The following is a 14,658-nucleotide window of genomic DNA, read 5'->3' as shown; positions in this document are numbered from 1 at the left end:
AAACCTGGGCTTTAGATTTTAGTTGGTTCATAGACCACAGACAGGAGTATGGCCAAATCTGAAGGACTCTCTTCAACAGCCTTTTTTGATATATTCAAGTAAACCTGGACACTTACATTTCCCAAGTAGGAAGAAACACTAGGAGAAAGCTATAGGAAAGACTGTTTATAATTTACAATAAAAATATTCTTTTTTTTTCTCTTTCAGAAACAATTTTATATAAATAGGTCCTTTAACAAAGAATGCATGTACAGAGTGTCCAGTTATGAGTATGGGGATCCGCCCTTCTCCATGGAAGCGGGCCCCAGCTTGCTCGCCCAGCACGCCTATGCAGTCAGCTTCTCCAGCAGAGTTTCCACTCCTCTGCTGGTGCTTTTGTTTTTTTCCAACGTTGGAATAAGGCTTTTGAGTCCAGCTTTGACTTTGTTTACAACTTCCTGGTCACAGCTCTGAAGAAGGCTGGAAAGAATAATGGCGCCTCGGTTGATGCTGGCCCAGGACTTGAGGTTCTTCATGCCAACGCGCTCTACAAGGGTCTTTGCAAAACAGCCTTCTCTTCCATTTTCTTTCCTCCTTTTATCTTGCTCTATTAACCATTTGAGAACGAGATGTCCCGCAGGATGCTCAGCAACATGCAGCTCTCCGTCCTTGCCACCAGGATGCAGGTCCACAGCTGCCAAACTGGCGATGGCATCCATGGCAGGCTGAACATCTCCAGTAGCAGATCCCAGGATGTCAGACACCAACACACACGCAGACCTGTCCAGCACCACCTCTTGCGCATGTCCTTGCAGGTGGTTTAGCAAAGCTGGGGAGATGGATTCCAAAAGCTCACGCCGGCGGATGGCGGTGTCTTTCTTACTGTGTGCATTGCCATCACCCTTCTGTAGAAGCTCGATGATTTCTGGAACCGTGTGGGCGGGATCTCTGGGACTCAGCAAGTACAACAGGACTTTCCTCCCGTATTTGTCATTTACTATGCTGGGCAGGGAACTGATGATTTCTGATATGATTATCTGCTTCACAAGCTTAGTATCATCGATACAATCAAATGCTGCCAGTAAAACCAAATGCGAGTACTGGCCGTTAGCCATTTTTTCCACGTAGGTCTTCATTGTTTTCACAATCACTTTCCTGTCCTTGGGTGTACCATGCCACAAGCAGTGCATGGCCACTCGGGTGCCATCGTGTGTGTGAGCCAGGTACACCACTGCTTCCCGGATGGCTTCAATTAATTCTGATCGAAGTTTTGGAGGTGCAAAGGTAAAAAAGTCCAAGAATACTTTATGAACCAGTGAGTGCTTAATCACAGCTTCCTTTTGGGCCATGGGAGTCAGAATCTGCTTCATCTCATCCATAATAAGCTCCAGCTTTCCCGGCTGCACCTCCAGCACCTTGTCCAGAGTTGGGTGATCGGCTGACTTGTAAAGCTGAAATGTATTCCCATAGAGCTCTTCGGTCAGCATGTTCCTCTGTTCCAAAATGGCCTTGTCATTGTAGGCATACTCCACAATGGCCGATGCCTCCGAGTGCCGCAGCATCTTCCTCACGTGACCTTTAAAACTTCTGATTATCTCTGCTATCTGAGGTTTACTCCCATACATGAGAAATTTCTTGACGATATTCCTGGAATATTTGGCTTTACTTAGTTCAACCAAGTCACCTTGCAATTCTTCAAAAGCCTGCTTCCTCTGCTCTTCATTCCCATACTGGATGAAGCACTGGATCACGCGTGTTGAGTCATGTGCAAAGGCAATAGTTTTGATTTTCCCTTGGATCAGCTTCTGCAAGTCGCTCATCAGCTTCACTCTCTTTCCCTTGTCACAGTCCTTCCTTCTCAAGCTCTCCCAGATGTGCTTCGCGCGAACCACGATGTCATAGTTGGTCTTATCACTGAGCTGCCTGCTCTGCTTCAGCTCCTTCTTCTTCTTCTTGAAGTCATCCCATTTGGGTTTCTTGGCTGCTGATTCATCGCTTTTACCATCTGGCTGGAATTTCCTCTTCTTGTTGAATTTATTTGGCTTCTGGAATTTGTCCTTTGGTCCTTTGCCCCCCTGTGGCTTGTTCTTGAACTGTTTCACACCCTTTTTGCCAGGTTTGGTGGCGCCTTTCTCAAAGTTCTTGGATGTGACTTTAGGCCCGCCTTCCTTACCAGCTTTCCTTAGGATGGTCTTGGAAGAACCGGAATCACTGTTTTTATGAAATCTATTCTTTCCTTGTGCTGTCTTTGGCCTCTGTCCCATGAATGTTTTCTTCTCTTTGACTTCCATCATAGCAAGTCGTACACGTGGGGCAGAAACTCGCAGCCAGCCACTTTCCGCTACAATAAAAATATTCTACAAGAAAGTTATTGACAGATCCTTTTTCCAAGAAAACCCCATAAGCTTTAAATAAAAGAACCACCCTGTGTTGTATGAACTTCTAGAGACCACCATGGGGGAAATGTAAGTATAAAGAAAGGTAAAATTATACTTTGCATTTACCTACAGTTAAAATGCTCCAAAGCACACTTGGGAAGTTGACTATACTACACTAGGAGCAAAATTTTGCTAGAAGGAACAGGATTGGACCCTTTAATTTCTTCGTTGGGACTTTGAAGTTCTTTTACTATAGTCTAGCAAGGATTCATTGTAAAAGGACATGAAGGATATAAATATAACCTGATAGGTTTTATCCTAGGACACACACAAAAATGAGAATAAAACTATGAGACCTTTTATTTGAGGGTAAAGGGCATTACATGGACTATAAATAATATTAGGATTATTAATGGGATTTATTTGAAGGGGCATTTTTCTATGAATGAAACAAACCTATAAATCTAACAGTCAGCCAGAAAAACAAAGTTACTGTGCATTTTAAAGATCATAATTGAAAAAGAAAATATGTTCTACTTCTTCAGAGAAGTAAAAAGGATTATACTGTTTAATCTTCTGTGAGTTCAATATATGTAGTTCAATCCAAAGGGTCTCCTGTGGGGATTTAATTAACGATATTTTGTGGCTCCAATTAGAATGAGATTCTTAACCTTTCTAATGTGCTGACCTACCTTTACAGGGAAGAAAAATTATACCACAGGCATACCAAGTAATTAAATTTACATTAATGCTACCAAGAAATGTGAGCAACTTTTTCATGTTGGGAAATATTCCAAAAGGTCAGCAGGTTGACAAACTTTCTACTCTTAAATATCGTAAACAGTTTCCTGACATGACATACATAATACAGTGTCTCATTCCAATAATATTGACATTAAATTTTTCCCCTCAGGGTGAATCATCATTATGGCAGAAAGAGAGATGGGTCTGTATAGAAAATGTGAATTCTGGAAAGAATGTGTGGCATTTATAGCCCACACTTAGCCAGGGTTGAGGGAGAGCTCTAGGAAGGATCTAAGGGGTTCTGTTGACCAAAGACATGAAGTCTTCAGCTGGTAGAAACTGCCTAATATGTGTCAGGTCGAGGTTTAAAAACAAGTAATATTATCAAGTAAAAGAAACCCAGGCATATTTGGCTTTGGGTGTCTCTATCTGCTTCCATCAGTTGCTGGAGGAAGCCTCTCTGATGATGACTGGGCTAGACGCCAATCCTATGAGTATAGCAGAGTATCATTAGGAATAATTTCAGTGACTTTTTTTCATTTTTGGTCAGTCCCGTTGGATTCTACCATAAGTGTCTGAGTCATCCAGCTCCCAGTTCCTGGCCATCCAGGCAGTTTCAAGCATGGTTTCCATTTCTTGGTGTGAGCCTCAAGTTAGATAGCTCATTGCTTGGCCACTCCAACAAGCGCTGTATCATCATCTTGCAGGCAGGACAAGTTGTAGATCATAGGTTTTGTGGTTGGGTTGGTGGCCCAGTGCCTAGCCTGGTTAAAGAAGATGGCTGGTTCAGCTTTTATAGCGTCCATTACATGTAGTCTTTACAAGGGTTAGCCTCATAGGTTCCAGTCCTGGAAGTTTCCACTGCACTAGGTTTTCATATCATCCCTAAATATCCACCTTTTCCAGTCATCTCTTCTGGTACTCACTCTCTGAATCCTTCCCTCCCCCACACAACCCCTCCTGTTCCCATCCCCATCCAACACCAGTCCACTCACAAAAATTCTATTCTATTTCTCCTTCCCAAGGAGATTCATGAGTTCCACCCCTCAGACCTCTCCTGTTCATCTAACTTCTCTGGGTCTCTGGGTTGTGTGATTATCATTTACCTAAAAGTCAATAGCCATTTATAAGTGAATACATATCATGGTTGTGTTTCTGGATTTGGAATGCCTCACTCAGGATAATTTTTTTCTACGTTCATCTATTTGCTTGCAAATTTCATGATGTCATTTTTTTTCTAACAGCTGAGTAATACTCCATTGTGTAGATATGCCAACAATTTTTATCCATTCTGCAGTTGAAGGACATCTATGTTGTTCCAGCTTCTGGCTATTATGAATAATGCCACTATGAACAGAACTGAGCATGAGTCCTTGTGGTAGTAGACTGAGATACTTTTGGGCATATGCAAGGATATTGAAGTAAGGGAAACCCACGGAATAGGGGTAGAAAGGATGGTAAAATTTGGAGGGCTCATAGGAGCTCACAAAGACTTAAGCTAGACCATGGAGCCTGCATGGGCCTGTGATAGGCTCTCTGTATGCATGCTGTGGTTCTTTAGCTTTGGTTTTTTTGCTGAACCCCAAACAGTGGGAATGTGGTGTTTCTGACCATTTTCCTGCTTGTGGGACATTTTGTATTCTACTGGGCTGCCTCATTGAGCCTCCATGCGAGGGTTTGTGCCTAGTCTTATTGCATCTTGCTATACCTTGCTTAGTTGATATCTCTGAGTGGGGGCCCACTCTCTTCTGAAGGGAAACAGAAGAGCAGTGGTTCTGGGTGTGCTGGAAGGAGAGGCTGTTGGAGGGAGGTTGCTAGTTGGTTCCCGGCCGCCCTGGGTAACTTAGACCTATAAGAATCACACCGAAACTGTATTAATTAAATCACTGTTTGGCCCATTAGCTCTAGCTTCTAATTGGATAACTCATATTAATTTAACCCATTTCTACTAATCTATATATGGCCATATGTCTGTGGCTTAGCGGGTAAAGTTCCCAGTGTCTATCTCCAGTGGTTCCATGGCTTATCTCTGCCTCTGCCTCTTTTCTCCCAGCATTCAGTCTAGTTTTCCCCATCTAGCTCTGTTTCCCTATAGCTCTGCTATAGGCCTAAATCAGTTCCTTTAGTAGCCAATGATATTCACAGCATACAGAGGGGAATCCCACATCAAGGGGGTGCTGGGAGAAGTGGAGGTTGCAGTCAGTAAGCATTGTATGAGAAAAGAAAAAGATAAATAAATAAATATCCCTAAAGTTATATTACTGAGAACATCTAAACTCAGAGAAGTAGATGTGTGAATGCTGGTTGCTGGGGGTGGGGTGGAAGAAACAATGAGAGTTGTGTTATGGGTGCAAAACAATGGAGTTTAGAAAATGAATAGTCGCAATAGTGGCCAAGTGAAAGAAATTAATGCCACTGGACTATACATTTACAAGTCAAAACTGAGGATGGAGAAGTGTCTCGGTGGTGAAGAGCCCTAAATACTCTTGCACAAGACCAGTTACCATATCCCAGCACCCACATGGTAGCTTACAACTCTCTGTAACTCCACCTATAGGGAATCTGATGCCATCCTTTAGGCTCAACAGACTCCAGACATGAATGTGGAACACATATACATGCAGGCAAACACACACACATACATACACACATATGCACACACATGCATTCACGCACGCACACACACAGCTAAAATTGTGAATATTAATTATGCATATTTGGAAATCAAGGTGAAAGAAAATAACTCACATAGACATGGCCTGCTCCTCCCCAGTCCACCCCACCTTACCCCCTCTATATTAAATGACAAGAGAAAGAACACAAAAAAAAAATTAAAACTGAGTAAAATAGTTACAATAGTACTGAAGTGACAATAAAACTTCATATTTTGGATTTCATAAAGTACCGAAGAAATATTTTATGAATTGAAATTGGAAAGTTAAATTATGTAGTATATTAAAAGGCTATATTAAATAAAACATTATTAAATATGATACTGATATTTTTGGTTGTGAGACTAGTCTTTAACTGCTTTCGGGACCATGATGAGAAAACCCACAGAAACAGCTGACCGGAGCTGGTGAGAACTCAGTGACTCCAGATAGACAGCTGGGGAACCTGCATAAGACAGAACTAGGCTCTCTGAGTATGGGTAACAGTTATGTGGCTTCGGCTGTTTGTGCATCCACTGGCAATGGAACCAGTACTTATCCATGGTGCGTGAACTGGCTCTTTGGAGCCCATTCCCTATGGAGGGATACCTTGTTCAGGCTAGATAACATGGGGAGGGCCTTGGTTCTGCCTCAAGTGATGTGACAGACTTTGTTGACTCCCCATGAGAGGCCTTAGCCTCTCTGAGGAGTTGAGGAGTAGATGGAAAAGTGGATTGGGGTGGGGAGAAGGTGGACAAAGCTGAGGAGGGGAATAAGAGGGAACTGGGATTGGCATGTAAAATAAAATATATATATATATTTTTTTAAAGTGACATTAAAATTGATGTTAAATAGGAACACATGTATACAAAAAATACCTAAATTCTAAATTACCTTTTCTTCCAGATAACCTCCAATATATAAAATTCATTGCCTTAAGAACATTTTGCATGGTGAGACCAAAATAAATTTAGAACTGGCTTGGCCCTCAAGTCTGTTCGTTATTATGATCAGCACTCCTTCTGTGAGTGTTTGAATCTTAATATAAATTTACTTCCTCCATACCATGGATGATTTGAATTTTTCCTACTTTTCAAATACTACACATACACACCCCTAATATTCTTCCAAATCAATGCTTTATCCATTCTTACCTACCCAGGCAATCAAACTTGAACATATCTCCCACCCTATTATATTTCTTTGGCTTGGGGAAATTGAGTTAGTGTCTCATGTAGTCCAGGTTAGCCTTCTACTATTTATTTTTATACTTTTATTTCACTAAATGGGTACAGGATGTGTAAATTGTAATCTATTCCTTCTAAATAAGAATATTTCATCCCAGGAGGAGGAAGGAAAATCTTAAATCTCAGGAATATCATAAACTTACAAGGCTTAAGACTACCATGCAATATAAAATGCTCACAAGGACTTTCACCATGCCTCATTATTGATGATGCATTTCACACATGAAGTAGAAAGATTCTTCATTGGAGCTTCTTGCAAGTTACACAGTGGAATCTACAGCTTTCCTGTAACCCATATTGGGATGGACTTTTTGTGTAACAATTTTCATGACACTCATGTGCGTTCACATGTCTTTGTATCATCCACATATTTCCTATTCTCCAATGAAGTAACTTTGGTATTAAAATGTTGCAGAACAAACATGACATGTATTTGTAGTGGTCCTTTTAAATTAACATACCTGTAAAGGCACTCAAAGAGAAGTAAGTATAAGTGTACCCATTTTATAGACAGGGGTGATGAGGAAAGTAATCAGCAATGTTGCTTGTTGTGTCAGTCAATGATGTGGGACTCCCCTCTGTATGCTGTGAATATGTTTTATTTACATTGGTTAATAAAAGAAGCTGCTTTGGCCTATAGCAGAGGAGAATATAGTCAGGCTGGAATAGAGAGAGAGAGAGAGAAAGAGAGAGAGAGAGAAAGAGACAGAGAGAGAGAGAGACAGAGAGACAAGAGAGACAGAGAGCAGAGTGAAAGAGATACCATGTAGCTGCTGAAGGAGACAGACGATGGAGAACCTTACTGGTAAACCACAAGCCTCATGACAATACATAGAAATGGGTTCATTTACAATGAAAGAATTACTTAAAAAGAAGCCTGAGCTAATAGGTAAAGCAGTATTGGAATTAATATGGTTTCTGTGTTATTATTTGGCTCTGGGCAGCTAGAAAACGAATGAGCAATCTCTGCCTAGAAGTCAAAATTCCCAGGAGAGCCCACTGCAAGCTTTTCTAACACTTAATTTGTTTAAATCACTGATGAAGTGATTAACAACAATGAACGTTTTCAGTCCAAGTTCTCTGAACAACTGGTTTGTTTTTTCATTCTTTGATGGTAATTCTTCTTCTGGCTTAAAGCTGTTCTCCAGCCTAAGTGTTCTTAGTGGCCTTGATAAAGGTCTGAGGTCGGCAGGGGTAGTGGGTTCACTTCCTATATTAAAGTCAAAATAAAATTTCAATGACAACATGAATTTAACTGCACCTGAATTCTGAATTCTGACTGTTCTGTGTATATATTCAAATGAACTGTTAATTGTAACCAAATTTTCATAAATGATATCCATAATGAATTGAATAATTAAGTGTACTCAAAAACATTAATCCTAGATTCTATACTAGATTCTTGGGAAAGTTTTACATATATTTATTCTTAAATATGAAAACAAAAGAGACTGGATAGGCAATTCATCCATAAATAATCTTATCCTACATTTCTGCATTTTTTGCATATCATGAATGTAGGGAGTTTCTATTTTCACTTTTTCCTTTTAAAGACATTAAAGCATTTTGTCATGTGAATGTCTGGAACCAGGGCATTTATATTTCAATCAGAGTTCTAATGACTTGCTTTTGTTCTTATGGCATTGAAATCATATGCAGCAAATAATGAAGACCAGGTATTCCAGTTTGAACAGCTTTTAATTTTTAAATTCGGATGTATTGCATTTACTATGAATGCATTATATAAGCTAGGAAATCATACTAAATATGCTAAAAATAATTAAACCAAACATCAACTCTTTCAAACTTTAAATGTATTCTATACGATCAGCTGATTACAAAGCTTCTAATATTCTTTCAAAATGACTTTAAATTTGATGCCTAGATTGCACAATTATTTGATTAAATAGATTTAACCTATCAACAGTGCTTGAATAATCCATCGAAAATAGTTTAAAAACTGGAGAGAGAAAATTATGCATAATAATTTCAGAGAAAGATACAGACAATTAAGTATAAATTTTACTTAGTAATTGCTTAAATGTCCAAAGACCCAGTGACTCAAGGAGGAATTAAAAGCACAGATATATCTATCCACTAAGCAAGACTTGCTGAAGTACAGTTTAGAAATTTTCATTTCAAGATAAGCTGCCCAGGAGACTATGATGTATAATTGTGTTTGGAAAACACACAATAATCTCTTAATTCTTATTACTATAAATGTCCAAATAAAAATATTTAAAAAATTACAAAAGGCAAATCTGTCCAGGAAAATATGCAAAAGGTATCTATTGCATGAAAATTCATTTTCAAAGCCTTATTTTTCATACTTGTTTTGTTTTCCTACAAATGCAGAGTGAATTCATTTGGAAATTTCCAGCTCTCCACTTCATTTTGCTGCCTAAGGCTCATAGTAAAAATCTATGTTCTGATTCTAGTTGGGTATGCTCTACAGAGCTGGGAGCATTGCCAGACAATAAGAAGAAAGCAAATAGGTTGGAAGAAAAGTAATAAAGGTGAAAGATTGTTAAACTCACTCAGTAAATGTACAAGGCTGGATATTTTCTCCTGAGTTTTCTCATTTAAATTTCAGAAAACTGTGAAGGACATACAATTCTTAACTGTTTCAGAAATTATTGAGATATCTTTGAATTAAAACATTAGAAATATTAAGGACCTAAGGAGAGATTAACTTAATAGCCACAGAATTGACAAAGGTTCACGGCCAGAAAATGGACTCTGCACTTTCCACGCTCTGTAAGTTGAATGGCTCTGCAAAGTTTCTGGGGAGTAGCTCATCTAGATGCTGGGGAACAAATCCCTGTAAAAAACAAAGACTGAAAACATTAACATATAACCTAGTGTATAGCCTTGCTATCATTGTAAGTAAATAAATGTCCAAGATATCCTTTTCTCTGTAAACCACCTCCAAACTTGTTTCACATACCTTTTCTCTTCCTAGTGACTTTTAATACCTATTTAAACATTTTCATATTGAATCGTTTGTTATTTTAATAAAAGTTAGAAAACTATAAAGAAAAAATTGGAAAGTATCACAAAATGGGAATAGGAAAAGTCTAACAATTGTAAAAAAAAAAAAAAAGCAGGTATGTTGCAAGTAATTGCACAAGTAAAATTATCAACCATATGGCATGATGGAACTTTCAAAATAGCAGTGACCATTCAATGAATAAGTAAATTTGATTAAAATATTAGCCCAATACATAGTTAAAAATCATGACAAAAATGATAGCAAAGAAAAGCAGACATCAAAACAAAAAGAGGAAAAATATGGTTGGTTTAAAATATTAACAGGAAACAAAGGGTGGTATGCAAATCCTTCTATATATCTGTTGTTTTTATTATTAATGAGTAAAGCTGTTTTAGCCAGTGGCTTAGGAGAATAGAGCTAGGTGGAAAAATTAACTTAATGCTGGGAGAAAGAAGGTGGAGTCATTGAGAAGCCATGTTGCTGCCCGCAGGCGACAGATGCCTCTACCGGAGCCCACCAGAACCTTGCTGGTAAGCCACAGCCACATGGTGATACACGGATGAATAGAAATGCATTAATTTAAGATATAAGAGCTAGAAATATGCTTAAGCTATTGAACAAACAGTACTTCAATTAATACAGATTCTGTGTGATTATTTTGGGAGTCTGGACAGCAGGAAAGGAATAAGCAGCCTCAGACAACAAAAGGGAATTATATAACCAAGCACAAATTGATGATAAAAAGTCAAATTAAATTTCCATATACTATATAATTTGTCTAGATATATAAACTGAAGCTACTTATATATAAACAACAATAAATCTTTTATAATTGAATTCTTAAAATGTATATACTATACTGAACAACAAGGGGAACTGATAACATAATCAGTACATTTTAGTATCATAGGAAGATCAAAATTGCTTTATAATTTGGGGTATAAAGTATTAATTATCTTTTCATATATTGTTTGTAAAAATTCAACATAAATTTTGTTGCAAAGAAAACTTAGGTATAATTTTTAAAGTGAGTCTATACAGGCTATATAGACTATCTCTGTAAGTTTATTATAAAATAAATATATAATGAATAAACTTTGTGGAAACTTTAAATGAACATATAAATGATAGAAAATTCTTAATCAAATAAGGCTAAGAAAAATAGCATTTATAAATTACTAGATGGGTAATAGATACTAGGAAAGAGCCTTCTACTATTCTGCTCAATAGTTATAGTATTAAACTGAATCCTAATGACTTATCACTATAATAATAGATTCATGTATGTCTCAACCCTCATCAGAGAGGATTCTATTTGTTATAAATGTTGATTAACACAGAGACTCATAACTGAAAAACATGAATATTAAAAAAAATACTGCAGAATGGTCATCCCTAAATCAAACATAGATCTTATACCACTGCCTCATGGAGTAGAAATCATGTAAGAGTCAAAGGAGACAGATGACTACAAGAAGATGAGATACTACCTTCTCAACCCAGCAGGGACATTCCATTTAAGAACTCACAGCAGTTGTGACATCATGGCCAAGAAAGAAAAAAATCCCAGAAATGAAAGAACATTTTACTCTAGGCAAAGAGTTATTGGCAATTATCAGCTTCTGGGAGAGAGAGAGTTTTCTCTAAGAGTTTAATATGTAATATGTCAACTGTATTCCATTACATACATCCAATAATATTTGGACAACACAAATTTGCCTCCATGGGAAAAAAATAGACTCAGAGGTTTTCTGGTCTGCATAGCTAGTGAATTCATGGATCTTGGAGGAGAACCACTTTACTGAAATAGTATAATCCTCCACTACATTCTAGATATATGTCCCTATACCAAGAGACAAATGGAGTCCTTATTCTTCACTTAGGAAGCTTTTCTGTGCAATATTTGAAGACCATTATAGAAAACCAAAATCAGTCATCACGCAGAGCTATGAAGATCAATTCCAAATGGATCTATCTACAATGCAATTCCTAAAGCCAAAGCTCAGGAATGATTTCAGAAGAGTGGCAGAAAGATTGTAAAAGCCAGAGAAACAAGAAGTTTGCAGTTATATTATGTCTCCTAGGAATGTCAGAAGCCACACCCAGAGTCTCTCACCACTGTGACTGCCTAATATGAGCTGAACAAGGACAAGAGTAGACAGAGCAATGTGGATTGCAGGGTGGGGGCAGGGAAAAGCCCAGAAAGTTTCAATCTACACCAAAAACTATAGCCTTCGAAGAAATGTTGAGAGAATGAGAAATATTCTTCCTTAAGGAACAATACACCAATTGATTATCAAATACCAATGGTCATCCCTGAAAACATACATACAATAGCATTATACAGACTGAGTTGGTTGTATTTATGAATTCAGGAATATGGGTGTATATATAATTCATATTATATTCATATATTAATATGACACATATGTAATAAGAATTAATAAAAGAAAACATGGAATGGTATATGGGAGATTCTGAATGGAGGAAATAGAAGGATTATAGAATGTAATCTCAAAAACATTAAATAGCAGCATAAACCAAAAAAATTGAAGAGAAATATGACTTCAATGAAAAAATTTGGTAAGATGCAAACTAAATCTGTTGTTAAATAATAGTTTGGTATCATTTAGCATTCCACTTGTTTTGATAAATGCACCATCATTGGTAAAATTTCATAGGAACCTTGTTAGAGAACTTATGGCAACATTCTATTATCTTTTAAATTTATTTTTCACAAATAAAATCGTTTTTTAAATGAAAAAGATATTGGATGAGTAAGGATTAGAGTATGGATAAGAGAAAGCTGGGGGAGGGTGGGCGAATAAGATTAAAACACATTACATGACATACCCAAAGAACTAGTAAAATCTATTCAATTAGTATTCCAAAATTAGGAAAAGTGAGAATACATTTTACCTCAGATTTACAGGTCAAATTGAAAGTGCCAACTGGAAGAAAATGTGAAGTCTGACACACATTGTACATTGAAGAAGAAAGTTTTTCTAAAAATTGATACAGGAAAGACCACAGGATTTGGGTCTCACTGGCTCTTTTAGCACTGCAGAAAACTACAATGCTGAAAATTGATGCATTGAAATTCCTAAGGAGAAAGATTTCAATTACCTATGTCAGCCCTTCCATCAAACTTAAGGGACAATAGAGAATGCTCCCTAGTCACCTCTTCCCTCAGGGAAAGGGAGAAGCAGAAGTGATGAGACAGAACAGTTTGCAAACAAAAAGAAGTGGTGGGGGATAGCTCCCAATGATGGACATGGCTCAGGGCAAAATTTGAAGATTTTTTCTTTGGAGGAGAGAGAGAGAGCTGCTGAGCAAGCACCTGTCACGACGGCATTCACAGGACTGACCAAAGATTAGTGCACGTTTTCCTGTACAGAGAAGCAGATGGGAAGTGTGCATTTTTTTCGTTGCTTTGTGGCAGTAGGGAACAAGAGAGCAGAGTATCTTGTGGCTGAAGATCTAGAGAACTCACAGTATTGCAAACAGATAGCAGAGCAGGGAGGCTTTGTGGGTTTCTGATAAGTAAGATGGCAAGCCTCTCTACTCTGCACTTACACTAACAACAACAGCAATAAAGGAGTAGAGAAACTTCCTCAAATCTCTTGACACCATGAGGGTTTTCCTCTGAACAAAGAGACACAAAGCACTGCTTGCTTTTTGAAAACTAATGGAAACCAACGAAAAGCTAAGAGGTGCAAAAGGAAGCAAGGAAATTTAGTGGGATAAAAAGACCAAAATAAGTCCTCAGAAACTCAAAGAAATAGTATCTGAACTAATTTAAAATGACAACTATAACAATTGTCTACAAACTTATGCAAAGCAAAAAAAAAATAAACAATGGTAGAGATAAGATATTTTAAAGATATCAAAATAGAGATTCCATAAAGAAAGAATATAAACTGAACTCTTTATTATGAAGCTTGAGTAAGCAGAAGAAATAATCAGAAGGTAAGATAAAAAATCATATTCAGATTTTATTTAAAAAGTGAGGACCAGTCTTTCACCAGTCAGCCCCCAAATAATTACACAGAGACTTATTATTAATTATCAAAGTTTGCCCTTTAGCTTAGACTTGTCTCGACAACTTTTTATTACAAATTAACACATATTTATAAATCTCTGTTCTGCCATGTGGCATTAGCTTTCTTCCATCTTGCACCTTTATTCCTCTCTGTGTCTCAATGGCATCCTGCCTTTTTCTTCCCAGAGTCCTCTCTGTCTCCAGAAGTCCCAGCTAACATCTCCTGCCTGGGTACTGGCCATTTAGCTCTTTATTAAACCAATCAGAAGGCGTCTTGGTAAAGACACATCTTCCTATTGCAGACAAACACTCTGCAACAGCGCCATCAAGACAAACAGTATATACATTATGACAATGATAGAAGATAGAGAGGGGGTGTAAGATAGACAGAAAAAAGGAGGTCCCAGTTAACAAAAAAACAGTGGAATCCATTCATTTGAAAGGAAGTAAAACAACTATTACTACTTGAGAATGACAAGATCTTACTACATGTGAAGGATCATGTGAAACCCCCATTTTGTTCAATAGAGCAGTTAACCATGTGTCAGGAGACTGATTCACATTTTAAAAATTCTCTGTGTTTCTATATATACTAATCTTACTTGCGATAGCATCAAAATGAATT

The 14,658-nt window shown here is 37.7% G+C and overlaps 1 protein-coding gene across 1 annotated transcript; it reads right to left on the bottom strand.

Annotated features, from left to right (window-relative positions):
* Window positions 1–204: 204 nt before the first annotated feature.
* On the bottom strand, window positions 205–2,316 carry LOC130883808 (pumilio homolog 3-like). Its single transcript, XM_057784594.1, has one exon. It carries the CDS (start codon window positions 2,271–2,273, stop codon window positions 327–329), a length of 1,947 nt encoding a protein of 648 aa, XP_057640577.1. The 5' UTR covers window positions 2,274–2,316; the 3' UTR covers window positions 205–326.
* Between the last annotated feature and the right edge of the window lie 12,342 nt (window positions 2,317–14,658).

This window comes from Chionomys nivalis, chromosome 11 (assembly GCF_950005125.1).
Source record: "Chionomys nivalis chromosome 11, mChiNiv1.1, whole genome shotgun sequence".
In the NCBI taxonomy this organism is placed as follows: domain Eukaryota; kingdom Metazoa; phylum Chordata; class Mammalia; order Rodentia; family Cricetidae; genus Chionomys; species Chionomys nivalis.
Note: the sequence above shows the minus strand (reverse complement) of the source record. Positions and strands in the feature narration are given on the sequence as shown.

Excerpts from the sequence above, each read along its gene's own strand:
- LOC130883808 (XM_057784594.1), bottom strand. The coding sequence starts at position 2,273 with ATGATGGAAGTCAAAGAGAAGAAAACATTCATGGGACAGAGGCCAAAG.